The following is a 16231-nucleotide window of genomic DNA, read 5'->3' as shown; positions in this document are numbered from 1 at the left end:
GGTGGGATGCACTGAATATCATTACAGACTCCAGCCCTTTCTTGTCCTAGTCCCTCGATTATGCACAATGAACCAGCCCAAGATATACAGATGTTGTGGTTCCCAGCCTTACAATTAATTGAATGAAGGCCCCCACTTAAGTGTGAGTAGATATGCAGCCACGACCTCTTCCCAAAACCACTGTAATGTCTACCAAAGCAGAACACATGTCAAAATCCATTATCTCTGCCTGGAGGGATAAAAGGTGAATGAGTGCTGTGACACTGAAAAGTTGGATTTAGTGAAATGACGATTGCCTGTAGGTAATCAAGCCCCCTTCCTCACCCCAGTCCTTAAACAATGAGGATGTACCAAGCAGTATCAACAGAGTTTTATCAATACCACAGCTCAGGCCAAAGCACTGGTAATCGTCTAGGCTTATCAATAAAACAAGGGAAAACTGTGTCCTATACAGCTTTGACAAATCCCACTATGAATACCTCCCTGGTCTGGAGCTTGTAGTAAGAGATGAAGATATTTGAGGTTAATCAAGTGGCTGTCCTACTTATATCCAAATATCCTTCTTATATTCTCTTCCTGCATACCTCTTAGGAGTTGCCATTTCCTTTCAAGAAATATTTAGGATAATCTGGAGGCGAGGACATGCGTAATTGCTCATAGTCTACCACAGTCGTTTTAAACAAGGGTCTCTCAAAGGTATCATGAAAGGCTGCCTGTCCTTGTGTGTTGCACTAATAGGCATAAGCCACGTATCAAATGACTGGAAAGCTATTGCCTTGACCAGATACATGCACATCACCATTTAGTCTCCAAAAGGTGAAACAAATCCCCATCTACTGAACCAGTAGTCGAAGACAGAAATGGTATAACTATTGCTGAATAAGAGAAAAACAATTCATTAACATCTCTGCAATAAACACCGGGAAGGATGGAGCAAACGGCATTCTACCCATAGTTCTAAAATGTGCCTTTATACTAAAATAATAGGTTAGGCACTTTTGTTCACATTATGGCGTGCCTCTACGTGCACCAATTCAAAACAGACCACATCTTCCACCAGGACAACCTCTACAGGACAAAACTGAAGCTTTGGCGACGGTACATTGATCACGCCATAGGTTTTGTTGAATGGGTTAATACCAGAGACGAACACCTGAAGGTCACACACACATTCAGCAAAGAAGAGGCTGTTTTTCTGAATTTGGTAATAACATTGAACCAGGAAGGCATCACAACTAAGGTCCAAAATCAGACAACAGATAGTACAAGCCTCCTCGTTTTTAGGTCTCGCCTTGCTATCGCGTAAGCGATCGCAAAGCGAGACTATTGCAAGGGGGTTTTAAAAGTGCTCCCAAAAAGCAGATTGCATGGCTAGCACGTGCACAATCACGCGCATTGTGCCGCCATGCAATCCGTTTGGCATCGCACTTCAAAGGGTCCGCTCCCCCGCCTGGAATGCGCTCCCCCGCCCCCAAGTGCACGCGCCACGCTCCGCCGGGCTTGTCTTGTTTACCATCTCCTGTTCTACTTTCTCTTTCGTCTTTCTTGTCTATTCTGGCTCATGATTTTTTTTTCTGATTTTTTTTTTCAGTTGCTAATTTTGTTGTTTATTTCACAAACAAACAGTCGGTATGGAAAGAATCGCCCAATACATTTCGGTCAACAAGACCTTGATTACGGGCTACATTGCATAGTCCATCGTTTGTGTTTATATACACATCGGGTATATCTGCTATTTACAATTCAAAGTGAATGCAATGCCATGAAACCGTAAATTCAATAACAATTGAAACAAGTGATACACAATGGTTACAAGTAATCAACGCCATGATACAATGCCAACCGCACGACCTACGCAATCTCGACAAGGGCCGCCCCAAATGATTCCGCCACTGCAGTGCATGATGGTACATGCAGCCCGAAACAAATCCATCTCCTACACAAGGACCAAAATGAACCACTTGCAATTAGGGGCACCGGAGCCCACAGTCACTTGGATACGTTTTTCCACCGTAAATGCTTGAATTGATTATACAATAATATCAATCACGGGTGGTAACAACACACCAAGAATCCAGGTAGCCATGGGCACCGGTGCCAAGTGCAATCAGCCAATTCCAGCCCTCATAGCGGATGTAAGTCCGCTCCAAAAAACATGGACCATCATGCACCGCAACGGCAGAATCACCCGAAACAGCGCCAGTCGGGACCGCGCAGGTCAAATGGTCAACACTGCACCGTGGCGCCAGGTTCACCTCCAATGGCCGGGGGCAATTTATAGGTACAATAAAACATGCATGTTATCCTTGTAGCAGATGCGAGCTAAGGAAATTGTGCAATTAGCACCAATTGCTGAATTTCTTGAAACAGAAACAGTTTCAAAGAAAGCTCTAAATAATTTGCTACTGAAAATGAATTTAAACAATGCTGCGTAATTTCAACTGCATTTTACATGCAATGGTGGAAGCTGAAATTAACCATTTAAAGCGAACGAAATCAACTTTAATAAGTGAGTAAGTAAAACTTTTGTAGAGCGTGCAATTGTTTAGGCGTCTTGGCGCGATCAGTTACTGAAAGACAAGACAGAATACCTATTTCCATTATTGACTAGTCAAGCTGTTGGTAAACAGCCATCTCTTCAGAGACTTTCTAAAAAAAGAGTGGTTTGATTCCGATCTCAGTTCCAACGCCGTCAAGTTCCAGAGTTTGCAGGCAATGAAGAACAAGCATTTGCGATGCAATAGGTCTCGCATTAACGCGAGTTTGAGCTATTGACATGGTAAATAACAATGCCTTTTATTTATGTTTTTAAAAAGAAAACAAAAATAAAAGGCATTGTTATTTGCAATGTCAATAGCTCAAACTTGCGTTAATGCGAGACCTATTGCATTGCAAATGCTTGTTTAAAGCTTCCACCCGAAATCCCTCCGGCAAAACCTTCTTGTGGGTCAGTTCCTTAGAATTCGTAGAAATTGCTCTTCCCTTGCAACATTTGACGAACAAGCTGAGACACTGGAAAACAAATTGATAACTCACCACTACTCTAGAAAATTAATCAAGAAGGCAAGGAAAAGAGCAAGAAATAACAACCGAGAGGCACTGCTTGAGAACCAAGAAAAAGAAAATGACAGACTAGTGTGCATCACTACGTACACCTTGATATCAAACAAAGTCCAGAACATCATACGGAAGCATTGGCATATCCTCAATGGAACAACTAAACACTGGCCCCAACCACTGTGTGCTTTTAAGCGAAACACGAGATTGCGGAATGAACTGGTCCATGCTAAGACACCATCCCCACAGACCCGGACCAAGACAACACTATGGGGTGACCAAAGACCAGTCGGTCAATACCCATGAGGCAACTGTGTAGCATGCAATTATACTAGGGCAACTAAAGAGGTGGACATCAAGACAGATAGACCATGGGTCCTGAAAAATTACAGCAATTGTAACAGCGAAAACGTCCTTTACCTGATCTCGTGCCCATGCAACCGGATGTATGTAGGAATGACTACAAGAAAGATTAAGATACGTATTAACGAACATAGGAGCACCATCAGGTGCAAGAAGACAAACACCAAGTTGACACAACATTAGCTGGACCCTTGGGATGCGAATCGTAACTTTAGAGCCCGGTGGACATGTATACATTTTTTGCACATGTCCAACATGTCAACGCGTTACACAGCTATAACCAAATGGTCACAAATTCTAAAGACGATAACCGGTTTCCGGATTTGCTCACTGCCAATTGTATTGGCTTTTTGCAATCCCTTGAATCTCTGGTCGGTCCTTTCAATCTTCTCGTGTGGGCTTATTGATTCTGTGTCCCATATATAACGATGGAATGATATCTTCGTTATTTTGCTTTAGAATAATTTTTTCTTCAGCCAATTTCTTAATGGCTTCCCATTCATTGCAGAAGTTCTGGTTGGATCTTCTTTCCTATGTGAATAGATGTCTTATCTAATTGTTCTGGACGCTCAGATAGTTATTTTTCTGTCCTGATGATGACCGTGAATGTCAATAACGGTTGAAATGTCGTCGACGCACATATGTGGCCGCAATTAATGAAGGACGCATTGTCTGGTTTTTGTGTAGTTTCAGTTTTGTTCTGAACTCCCTATTTATGTATAAACCCTTCCCACAGCCACTTGTTTGATTACACATTGTATTGTTGATTATTTTCATTGTTTGTGTACCGTGTTGAGCGCCACTGCCTTACGTGTTTTAGTATTTTAGGAAATTTGCTAATAAATTTTGTATGAATTTATAATTGTTTTTGTTGTACATAGGTTTCCTGATTACTTTTCTTTCTTTTCCTTTTTTTCTTCTCTAATTGCTTTTCTCTTCACTGATCCGTTAAATTGACATATTTCTTTGCAATTTAATGTACGTTTGTTCTTTGATGTATGTATTGTCGCCTTGAACCTCCGTTAGGATTCCAGTATTTGCCCCTGGTTCAGGTTTGTCAGGGTTGCCCCTGTTGTCCATAACTGCCTAGGAAACATGGCCTTTGTTAATTCAGCGCCGGAGCTGAGGTGAACAGATCCTGTCAAAGAAACAGACAGCCTGCTTGTATTCCACGTATTAACATTACTAATTTTTGTCATCCCAGGAATCCAAAGTCCTCCCACCACACTGTTACCGGGAGTGGCGTACCTTGAGAAAAGGTGGGGGCCTCTGTGACCACAGTAATACCAACAGATGGCCTTTTTCAGGCTCGTAACCTCTTGCATATAGAAGTGTGCGTTCATTTTCAGTACGGAAAACATTCAACAGTATGATACGTAACAACCGGTAATTAGCCAGAATGGGCGCATCTTTAGGAAGTATAAATCTCCTGGCTTAATCGTATTTTGCTTCCTTTATCATTATTTGCATTTTTAGTTCTAAACTTGGTTTTCAATGTGAGCAACATCGCTTAAACTCAAAGATCTGGTTCTCATCCCATCTCTTTTTTGGACAGACATGAGACATCCGTCCGCGCCACGTCACTTGTGACGCTCTGTACTCAGCATCGTGGGCAACGCCCACATGCGCTGTACCCCGACGCGAAGCCCAGGCAGTCCCCGCTTGGACACATGGGCTCAAACGCGTGCAGTGATCCAGCGCAGATGCGAACGCACAGCTGATGCGAGGCCCAGGCAGTCTCAGCTGGGACACCGGGGCATGCACATGTGTTTGAAATACCGGCAGCAAACACGGCAATCAACTCAAGGGCACTTATGACGCGAGGATCAGGCATTGATCATGCCTGGATGCAGGATACTTTCTGTACACCGGAAACCCAGTAAACAAGCCTGTGGGCTCGCGTGCTACCAATTAAACAATTAAGGGACCTATTTAAGGTTACGTTCCCATACACCTTCTTTCTACATCAGAGAAGAGGGGCAAACACAACTAGGCAGACGGCGAGAGACACACCTTGAGGCAGTACGGTGTAGGCCCGATCTCTACCAAGCAAAGTTTCTAGAGAGTGAGGACTGCCAATGATGAGGCATGGCACCTGGTAGTGTGTGAGGACAATCCTTCACTTTTTGTGAGATGCCCGGTACTCTACCAAGTACCTAGAAAACCGCTGGTTCATTTCATTCAGGGTAGCTTCTTTTGTGTATACATGTTAAGGCTGGAGGCTAGCTCACCCTGAATACCCTGTGCCTCTAGTTCCCTACCCTTGGACTTCCCAGGGTTAGTGTGTTGCATGAACCACTAAGTTCTCTTCTGTGGTTTTAATAGACCATAATGTGAGCACCTAGTCAAAAACAAGGGGTCTATGACATAACTTGAAAGCTGTAGTCTACGTGGACCTTTTCAGTGCCAGGGCCACCTCCTCCAAATGACCACATCTAGCAACCCCTGCCAATTACTCTCCACATTGAGAGCTGTAGTTGGACCAGGTCTGGCTGAAAAAATTAGGCCAACTTGTCAGGGATGTAGAGAAAGACAAAACCTGCAGGATGGTTGCCAGCCAATGAGATATCTGAATGGAACAATCAAAAACCAAGGAATGAGAGTTAAGTGCTGGTGGACATATCATAGCGTGGATTCAGATTTACCCTTGTCCAGGGCGCCTTGAGATACGCAGCCATCATGCCCCTCTGAAAATTTAACCACTGGTGGTACAGAAGAAATCAGATTGTTTGCACCGCTGGCAGGCAAGAGAGGAACTTGCAGGTTTGCTGTAGAGGGAGGAAGACCTTGTCTTTAACTCTGTTAAAAAGTGCTGAAACACTTGAGCCAGTTCGAAGTGAGGTTGTCCACCCAATCCTGGGTCCATAACACTTCTGAATGTCTACTAATGCGGGTTGCTAAGATGGTGTGTAAACCATCCAATCATCATATAGATGGGTGAATGTGACATCTGCAATGTGTAAAAGCCTCACACGAGGTGCTGATACCTTGGTAAACAAACAGAGACTGAAGCACAAAACAGTGAATTGGAATGTGGCCCATCCAAAGAGAACTCTAGGAGCCACTGATGCTGATAGTGGATGATTGGGATGTGGGAATAGGTGTCCCAAAGGTTAATACATCACTAGACCAGTCTGGTGCCAGAACATATAGGATGGATTGGATCATTACCATCTTGAAATTGAGACAGTAGACAACAGTCCTACATAAGCTGCACTTGCTTTTCCATTGGGTGGGCAGAGTTTCCCAGTCTGTCCAAGCCTCAATCATCTCTCATCAATGAAGGAAGTCCTCAGGAGTGCAGTGGTGAGAAGAACACAAAATGTGCCCGCTCAGATAGAGAAATGCCATAGGCCCCCTCGAGTGATGCCTCCACTCTCCTGTAAGCAGGATCCTCTGGAAGCCACAACTAGGCAGTAAGGAGTCCGCCTTCACAGTCAAAGAAAACTATATTCAAATGCTTGGATTGAGTCCTTTCTGCTGCGAAAGAGACATATTTGTTTTTCAGTCTTGTAGCACGCTGTCCATCAGTGTCCCTTCAATGGAGACATGCAGCGGCTGCCCAGGTGCCGAAGGAGCCTAGAGCTGCCAAAACATCTACCGTAAGTTCATGGCTCAGCATTATCAAAACCCAAATGATCTTTAAAATGAGCCAGGAACTCTTCCAAAGTTCTCGTCAATGTCCTTTGCACATGTATCGCAGTGATCATGCGCTGACTCTGGACTGGAATCTGGAGTTCAGAGGAGGCTCTTGGCCCAGGTGAGCATCTCTCTAACTACAAATAAAGACTACTGCGTTCTGGATCTTATCCGTTCGTAGAAGGGCATGGTACCAGGATATCGTGCTATCGCAATATCGTAACACATCGGCAATGTCGACAAGGTGAGTATATAGAGACATGACAGCTTTACTAAACTTAATTCCACATGTTTGTACTTTGATCGGATATAGCTTAAAGGTATGTAGATGTGAAGTTACGATTATAGCAAGTCTATACTTACCTATAAAAGGACCTTCTCAATATTTTGGTTGTCGATGTTCTTGCTAGAATATTATGGAACCACAATATTGGAACTCGATATCCTGACGTGCAATCTGCTGAAAGATTGAAACTGGACAAGCGTCCCACATGGAGAAGGACATGAATGGGAGGATGAGGTGGGGGGCATTTCTTGTCTTGTGCATTAACTTTTGAGTCTTCTAGGCACATGAGCATCATATGAGGCAACAGAATCATCTGCATAATATTGCCATACGATAAGTCCTACCAGACCCCAGGTGCCCTCTGATGGAATTAAGCAATTGCACGCTCTCAACATTCTTAAAGACCGAAAGTAGTGAAGATCTTGTTGGTAACTGGGGTTAAAGGGACAGACATCCGGTGAGCCTCAAATCCTAGAGGTCAGATGCAGAGGGAACCAGGAAATCCTAATTTCAATGCTCATACGTGTTTATGGTACCTAAAACCAATGTCCTCTTTTACAGACCGAAGATACCCACACACAAACACCCGGCATCTTTGAGTGATTTCTGCAATCTACGCAGACAGAAAACAGAGAATTCTGGGAGCGCTGCTCCCTGGGAAGGAGTTCTTAAACTATCGGGGTGTGCGCTATAGGAGGCGGATGTCTCAGGTTAAGCTTCAACCAATCAATCAGTAAATTTGTAGAGCGCTTCTTGTCACCCGTGAGGGTGTCCAGGCGCTGGCAGGGTCAAGATGATTAGCAGAACAGCCAGGTCTTCAAGGACTTTCGGAACTACTTGGTCTCAAAGTTACAGGAAAGGAAGGAAGAGATAATAATTTGTATTTATTACAACAGTATGATCGAAGGATTATTTTATTTTATAACAGCACTATTCTCCGGTTTCTCAGCAGAGCTAACTAATTCATATATTGGATTTACAATTCTCCTCTAACTGGAATAAACAGAACTGGCCACAAGATGTCCCTACAACACAGCTTTACACGTTTACCGCCACGAACTAAAAAAAAAAATTGTATGATTTTATTTTGGTATGATTAATTTATATTAACCATGTTTGTACATTTTTCAGCCCTGAATCATCTGAAAAAATCCTCACCAATGGAGTAATAGTGGTAACTATTTGCCCTTTATGAATATTCTTATTAACCTTAATACCTTCATTCATTTATTTTTTACTTTCATCCAACCCTCCATCACTACCTTTCTTCCTATTTTTTTTATCTTCCATTCTTCTTTCCTTCCAACTTCGTTTGTTTTCTTTTCTACATTCTTTCTTGTATTTTGTCTCTTCCTTTGTTCATTCCACCTCTTCTGTCTTACTTTACTTCCTGCCTTCGTCACACTTTCCTTTCTTAATTCCTATTGCTTTCTTTCCTTTATTCTTTCCCTAGGGTTTCCACCTCGCTAGCTTTTTACCAACATGGTTGATATTTTATGTCACGGCTGCCAAAAAAAAAGAGAAATTACAAAAGCTGGTATTCACCCCTTTCGCCCCGCTGAAATATAAACGTAAACAGCGCATTCAAGTAGAAATAACTTCAAGAGCATATTAGAGCTGTCTAGGTTGTTCCTCAATGCGTTTTAATGCGACCAGGTCAGACTTGCCATGTTAAAAAATAATGCTGATCATTTCGACACACTTATTCAAGAACCAGCTATTGGTCCTTCCAGAATCCCTAACCATGAACACATGGGCGGTATTTCTCTTTGACAAAGGTGGCAACCCTATTCCTTCCACTTAGCCAACCCACCAGCCTTTACCTCTAGTTTCACTTTCATTTTGTTCTTTCTCTCTTTCCTTCCTCTAGTCTTTCTATCATTCTTTCTTTTTATCCATTCGTGCATGTTTGTTTGCATGCCTCCTACCATTCCGTTACCTCACCCTGTTGCATTTTTATTTTATTTTGCTTTCTTTTTTTCCTTTCTTATTTTTTTTTCTAATATTCTTTACAACTTCCATGTGCATTGGGCATGGAGAGTGGGAAAGTGCTCCAAGTGGGTTCGGGCCTTCTAGGGTTAAGCCCTGGCAAAGCAAAAAGTACAGACATTGAGCAAGGGTTGAGTAGGGTCCTCCGTTTCTGTCCTTCCCGAGCTAGAGAAAGAAAGTAGTGTATCTCCTTGCGTCTCACAAGCGCGAGATGAAATACAATATCACTGACTGTCCCCTCTGAGGCATGGGAGGAAGCGACAAAGTGGACCCAGATGGGTACCATTGGTGTCCCAGGGCCTAAGATATTATTTCATTCCACGTGAATAACCAAATTCCATGTACATTTAACTTGCCAAGTGTTTTGTTGCTTGTGACTTCTATATGACATTACAAAATCATTACAGTGTTTGCAAACTCATTGGGTTTTCTTAAAATAGCCATTTATTTGTCTTCTCCGAAGGGACAGAGAAACCAGAATTATATGACGATGGCTGATAATTTTTGGATTCAGTGGCGTGACGAACCGCGGGGGATGCGGGGGCCTGTGTTACGCCCCTGTTTGGATTACAGTATTGGAAGGGTGGCTATCCCACGAGCCAGAATTGCTTCCACTCCCCCTTATACATTTTGGGGCATTTATGAAATTGTCAAGTACAGGGGTGTGTTAAGCAACTTAAGTTACATAGAAAAAGTCTTGCAGAAGTTTCTTGGATGCGCTCATTAGGCCACACCCTTTAGAGCCCGCCTTTTTCATCCTGCTTCAAAAGGGTATAGATAGTTACCGGGGCGCAAGGACTGCATATGATTCTTCCAGTGCATAACGCCCCAATGTACATTAAAATCCAACAAGACGTCACCAGACAAAAGCATATTCTTCACCCCTGCAGCTGGTGTTTGAGGTGCTGAATGGGGTGGAGAGCTGAGTGTAGTTTTCTTTTCGCCAGCTGCCCCTCATGAGACATTCTTGATAGCTCTGTCTGTTCTGCCAGCAGAGAAACATGAGCCCTGTGTGCTCGGCGTCCTTTCGAGAAAGCTTTAGTAGTCCATGACGTTAAATGGCGTCCCGTCGCCTCACGTTGGCTGCCCCCTAGCCCTGCGGTCCAGACAGGCAACTAGAGCGCGAGCGCCCCATGGGAGCAGCCGCTCGAGTCAACCGGGGTGAGGGAGGGAGGGGCTGACAGCAGGAAGCAGTGCGCGGCGCGCGATAGCGACTGCACAGGAAGCAAAACAAACACTGAACTGTCCTCTTTGCTCACTTTTAGGCCCGAGAAGTTTCCTGTTTAGAAGTCGAAGTTGACACGAATCCGGAGAATGTCAAAGGTGGGGACTGTCTATATGTGTCAAATGTACTATTTTTGAACACTGCCTTGTTAAGTAAACCTGTAGTGTGACCCTTCTTGGCTATCCACAGCTTCCATGAACCACAATATTCTATTTATCAACTGGGCTATGCATGACTGCCAGGCGGCCCGTACCACATGTTCCATCCTCAGCTAGGCCCAGCCTTAAAATTTGCCAACACCATTTTCCTGCCGTGATTTTCATCACTATGCAAATAATAGAAAATTAAGAAACGTTAAGGTCCAGAAAGCAAAATTCTGTTAGTTAAGGAACCAGGAGTGACTGAGTGTGTGATGTAGTATCCGGCTGGATACATTCTAGTGTTTCACCCACACTGAACATCCACCCACCACAGGGGTCACCAGTCAGGTGACCCTGTCAATAAAAGGGGCTGGAGTGCACGTGCTCCAGGCCAGTTGTTGCATTCAGCTAAGCAGTGTCAGTCTCCGTCATTTACCAGTATGTGTGCCTAAGGCCCAACACTACATTGGCGACGAGGCGGGCCGCTAATCCCGCGTGCCTGCAGCTTGACACACCCTCGTCACTCGGGGAAGATAAGGGACGTGCCTGAGAAGTGGCACCCCACGGCAATGCTTACAGCCCCCAGCGACTACAGTGGTGATCAGGCGCGACGCCACTCTCTGCAGCCACAAAGCCACGACTGAATCTGGCCGTGCCCCACACACACCCCTGGACGTCTGAGGCTGAAGACAGTGAACGGGCGATCAAAGCGTAGGAGACAACCCAGCAACTCCGCCCGTTCCCTCCCCAGTAGAGCCAGCGGCTACTCGACAGTGACGAGCTGTCCTAGCCGGTCGGTGAGCGTGCTGATAAAAAATGGGCCAGGATAAAGCACATATGACGACCTAAAGGCCGAGAATCCGGTGAGGCCCCCTCCTCATACGTGAAGGCTACCAGGCTGCATGCCAGAGCACAAGGCCGTTCCAGCAGGTAAAGCCCCAATGCTAGCATGGAAAGCAGCCCGCAGCGGCTAGAGAGCCTGTGACCCTACCACGACGCAGCGCCTGCCATGCTCCGCGGCTCGGTTTGCACCCACCTGCCAAGACAGTGATTTTCAGCGCACTGACAGCCTCCACAGAGCGGGGCTCCTGCCTGTCGTCTCGCCAGCACCGGGGCATTGTGTGCGGATGCACCCGCCTGACTAGAGCACAGCGTGAAGGAAAGACTGCCGCAGCCGGGAGAGAGCCGCTGCCGCAGCACCACCTAGCAGCAACGTGCCTGCGCCACGACATGGCCTAGAATTGCTCGTTTACAAGGGAAAGCATGCACAGCAGCACGATGCCCACCTGCCAGCACGAGAAATAAGGCCGTCACACTGCTGCCAGCCAGTTGCCCCAGGAAAGTCCCAATGCCCAGTTCAAGAAGCCAGTAAGTCCGCGCACCACGTCCTGCCAATCCTAACGCACTCTACAAAATGCAGGGAGAGAGAGCACCACCCAGCAATACACACTGCAAGGAAAGTGGCAGACAGGCCCCACACTGACAGCACACAGGGCAAACTCAAGAAGGACAACAGCAGGGCTGCCTCAGTGTTCCCCGCAAAAAAGCTCCTAAGCCCTGGTGAAAGGAAAACGGCCCACAGTAAAAGCCTGCAACACCACCCAGCTTGCCACCCTGCACCCTGGCCAGCAACACCTACCTCTCCCTGTGGCAAACGGCTCCACCTACCTCCACAGACGACCTACGGCCCAGAGGGTGGCCTCACCAAGTTGCAGGCAGGTAGGAGCAACATAGGCCACAGCTCAACGAACGAACATCAGGGCCGGCACAAACGGAGTGCTACACTGACACCCGGTGGCCACCTGCGGTACTGCAGCTACCGCAACCCAGAACGCAAGGGAGAAACAGCCAGCAGCGCAATAAGCAGGACGGCAAATGCACCAAGGAAGGGGGGATTCAAGCCCACGCACCCACAGAGCCGCTGTGACCAGGAGGAAGGCTGAGCTACAGCAAAGGCCTCAGACCTCCACACTAAGAGCAGGGGCAGCTCACTTCACCCTGGCGCCAAGTGCACCACGCAGTATTCCCAGCTCCCATGCTGTGGCCACCGACAGCTATGCGCTGAAGGAGGGACGTACTGCCTAGCCAGAGCACATAGCCAGCGCACCTCGTGACCGACAGTCCTAGATCCACCGGAGGCCAGAGAAGAGGCCCTGACACCTCACTACCCTGCAGGAAATAACAGGATCAGCGAGAAGAAATTTGCTAAGTGATCCAAGCTGGAGGACCCACACCAGCATACCATAAGAGTGGTCCAGCACACTGACCGCCCACCGCGACCGACGTCAGCAAATCAGCGTCAAGTGTGGCTACACTGCACCCTACAGATCCGCAGTACTGGAACACAGCACAGCATCCTGCTAACCAGCCGGTAGCAGCAACCAGCAGATCCAAGAGTGCGCACCACCACCACCAGGAAGACTGCCTGCTCACACCCAGGGGAGGAGACGGACCACACCAGGCACAGCAAGATGCGCCCTCAGAGAAGAATGCTCATAGGGTGGCCCTCTGCACCCTGCAAGTGAGGACAGCCAGGACGCCTTCGAAGACAGCGAAGTCTCCAGGTAGCTGCCACTTCTGCAAGTACAGGGAGAGACTGACAAACCCCGCAAAGATCCACAAGAAGCTCAGAGCTACGCATGGACAGCCACCACCAACAAGAGTGGACGACCAGCCAGGACAGCAACGTCTCAAGGTCACTGTCCCCGCTAACAGCTCAGGAGCGGAGGAGAGGTCGCATCACTTGCTCCTCCTGGTACACAGACCTAATCGCGAGCTATGCTACCGGCACATGAAGCACCAGAAGAGGACCCCTGAGAAGAGAACCGAGTGCACGAAGCCAATACGGCGCAGGACGACGCACAGGAGAGAGAGACATCTCCACGAAGAAGCACTGCTGGAACCAGCAAGGAGATCTCATACATCTCCACAGCAGCGACGGAGCCCGGAAGGGGCCAAACGCAACACAGTGTCCTCCTTCACACTGCCGCAAGACGGAGTCGGCGGTGACCCAAGACAGGCAAGAGAGGAATCGCACACTCCATGTGGCAGGCCGCCACAGCAACAGGTGATTCGACTGCACAATGCCGTGTGACCGGACTTCACAGCGCACAGCAACAAAGGAGCCTATCACTCAGAGTGACCAGTCTGGACAAACGCACCGGAAGAAAGGAAGAAGCAGGCGCCACGACGGCGCAGCCTCGGGGCTCAAGCAAGACGCCCTCGAGTGAAGAGAAGTGGGACACCGCGAGATCCCTGAAGAGGGGATGGTGCCAATGGAAGTCCCCAAGAAGCACATGCGAGTCCGACGGACGGGACAGGCCTGCAACAGGCCCACAAGAGAGAAGGGAAGACTGTCATAAGATCGACGCGACCAGTGAGATGCCCATGTGAAGCAAACATGAGACAGGTGGCAGGGTGCCACATCCAAGGAAAAACCTGGTCGGAAGAAGAGTGTGGCACAATGCCATTCCGCAAAGGAGGAAAGAACAGTGGCTTGACGCCACAGGGCAGACAACCACCACAGGCGCGCAAGATGGAACAGAGAAGAGCGACAGGACTGAGGAATCGCACCAGCACTGAGGAAGGTGTTCATCCACACAAGCCAGCCACCGGGCTGCAGAGACGTCACTGGAGACAGCTCCGCGGGAGGACCTACCGTAAGCCGCTAGCAGCGCAGTCTGCGTCCTGGCCCCATGCTTCACAGTTCGACCGTCCTCTTACCTGTCATCGGCTGCTTGGTATCGATAGCACCACACCTCGCAGTGCCACGAAGTCCCTCAAGTCCTCCTCACTCTCTAAGGTCATCCAGACAGAAGAGCGCCGCCTGTCTGCCCCCTGAAGAAAACTAAAATCCTGTTACTACCTTCCAGGTGCATCATCACCAAGGAGCATCGCACCACCCGAGTGAATCCACACACACCCCGAACAACCGGAGCTCAAGGAGGCGAATCACCCAGGAACAGTCTGTGCACCCCAGTCAATCTACAGCCTGACGAAGTCGAGCACACCCGGCCATTGGAAGATCCGCCCTTGGGGACTAAACAAAACTCGGCTGTGGTCCTGTTGGGAGTTCTGCAGCAACCCCTAAGTGTGGCCTGCTCAATGTCCCGCACAGCCCATGCGGTCACGTGGCAGTCCAGGGGACAAGGGCCTTGACGGAGCTCCCGTGAAAAGGGAGTCCGAGTAAGAGAGATGGGTCGGCCGCAGCTCCACGTCAGGCACAGGAAACACGAAGGTCTCGGCTGAAGACTAGTCACCCACAAGATCGCTAGAGGAAGGCGCAGAACCCAAGTCCAGATGGCGAGGACATCCAGACAACGACACCACCCCTACATGAGCGGCTTGGGTGTGAGTCCTTTGGCAGTCCCCCAGCGACACCTTCGCGCGCCTCACACAAAGCCCCGCACTGTCCACACAGTCCCATGGCAGCCAGCAGGAAAGCCGTCCAAGAGGCTCCAGTGACAGAGGAGTCTAGGCGAGAGAGGCAAGTCGAACGTCGCTCAACCGTCAGGAGTAAGGAGAGTCACGAAGCACAACACCCCCACAGGAAGACCTCAGTCACAGAGATCGTCTCCGACACCAAAGTGGATTTCACAAAAGCTCCAGATGCATCGACAGGGAACTTGTATACATAAACTTCATCACCGCAAGACCAGGCCGGTCTACAAAACATCGCCAAGGCCGAAGAAGGCATCCTGACCATGCGGTCCAGAACTCTAACACTGCCCAGTAGACGGCCTGAAGAGACTCTCTTGGTGGTGATTTTTGCTTATGTGTTTTTCTTACAGGTTGGACTTTTGTTTGTTTCTATTCATCAAAATTTGGGAGGGATGTAGTATCTGGCTGGATACATTCTAGTGTTTCACCCACACTGAACATCCACCCACCACAGGCGTCACCAGTCAGGTGACCCTGTCAAGAAAAGGGGCCGGAGTGCACGTGCTCCAGGCCAGTTATTGCATTCAACTGAGCAGTGTCAGTCTCCGTCATTTACCAGTATGTGGGCCTGAGGCCCAACACTACATGTACCACATGACACACGTTCGCTTGGCAGTTCAAACAATATCACTGAATCCTTGTTAAGAAATCAAGATGGACAAGGATTGTGATACTTTCCACTTTTGCATCCCAGCTATTGTGCACCCGCAGTGCATAAGCAATTTGTATTAAATTATAAGAACACCACAGCTATGTGTTTCCGCCAAGTGCCACTCTGCTCCCTCCCTAATGTTGTAGAACTTTAATTAGAGACTAATTCGTTTGAACTCCTCTCTACAAAATAATTGTTTGTGTTTCTTATGTAAAACCACAATCTTACAAGAAGACGCTGGGCTATGTTCTCTAGGGCTTTGAAGGTGCTTTCTTTTATATCTTCGTGGCTGATTACTGTCCCAGGTGACTTTGCCATCGACAGTTTACAGAAATACCGAATGATGCTCCAGTAAGAATTCAGGCAACTACTTTTTTGCTGGTCATCTAGTGTTTGTGCAATAATCAAATTTAAAATTAGGAATTGTAGAATTATCTATA

General features: G+C 47.5%; 1 protein-coding gene across 3 annotated transcripts in view; it reads left to right on the top strand.

Moving 5' to 3' along the window:
- The window catches only part of LOC146799520 (cytosolic phospholipase A2 delta-like), a 146669-nt gene that overhangs the window by 78849 nt on the left and 51589 nt on the right, over positions 1-16231 (top strand). For all 3 annotated transcript variants that reach the window (XM_085627088.1, XM_085627086.1, XM_085627087.1), the window contains exons 6-7: positions 8477-8519; positions 10600-10657. In XM_085627088.1, the coding sequence (XP_085483214.1) occupies positions 8477-8519; positions 10600-10657 (101 nt within the window). The remainder of the gene's footprint in view (positions 1-8476; positions 8520-10599; positions 10658-16231) is intronic.

The sequence above is a fragment of the Triturus cristatus genome, chromosome 9 (genome assembly GCF_964204655.1).
Source record: "Triturus cristatus chromosome 9, aTriCri1.1, whole genome shotgun sequence".
Taxonomy (NCBI): Eukaryota; Metazoa; Chordata; class Amphibia; order Caudata; family Salamandridae; genus Triturus; species Triturus cristatus.
The sequence above is the reverse complement of the archived record's forward strand: the minus strand, read 5'-3'. Positions and strand labels throughout refer to the sequence as shown.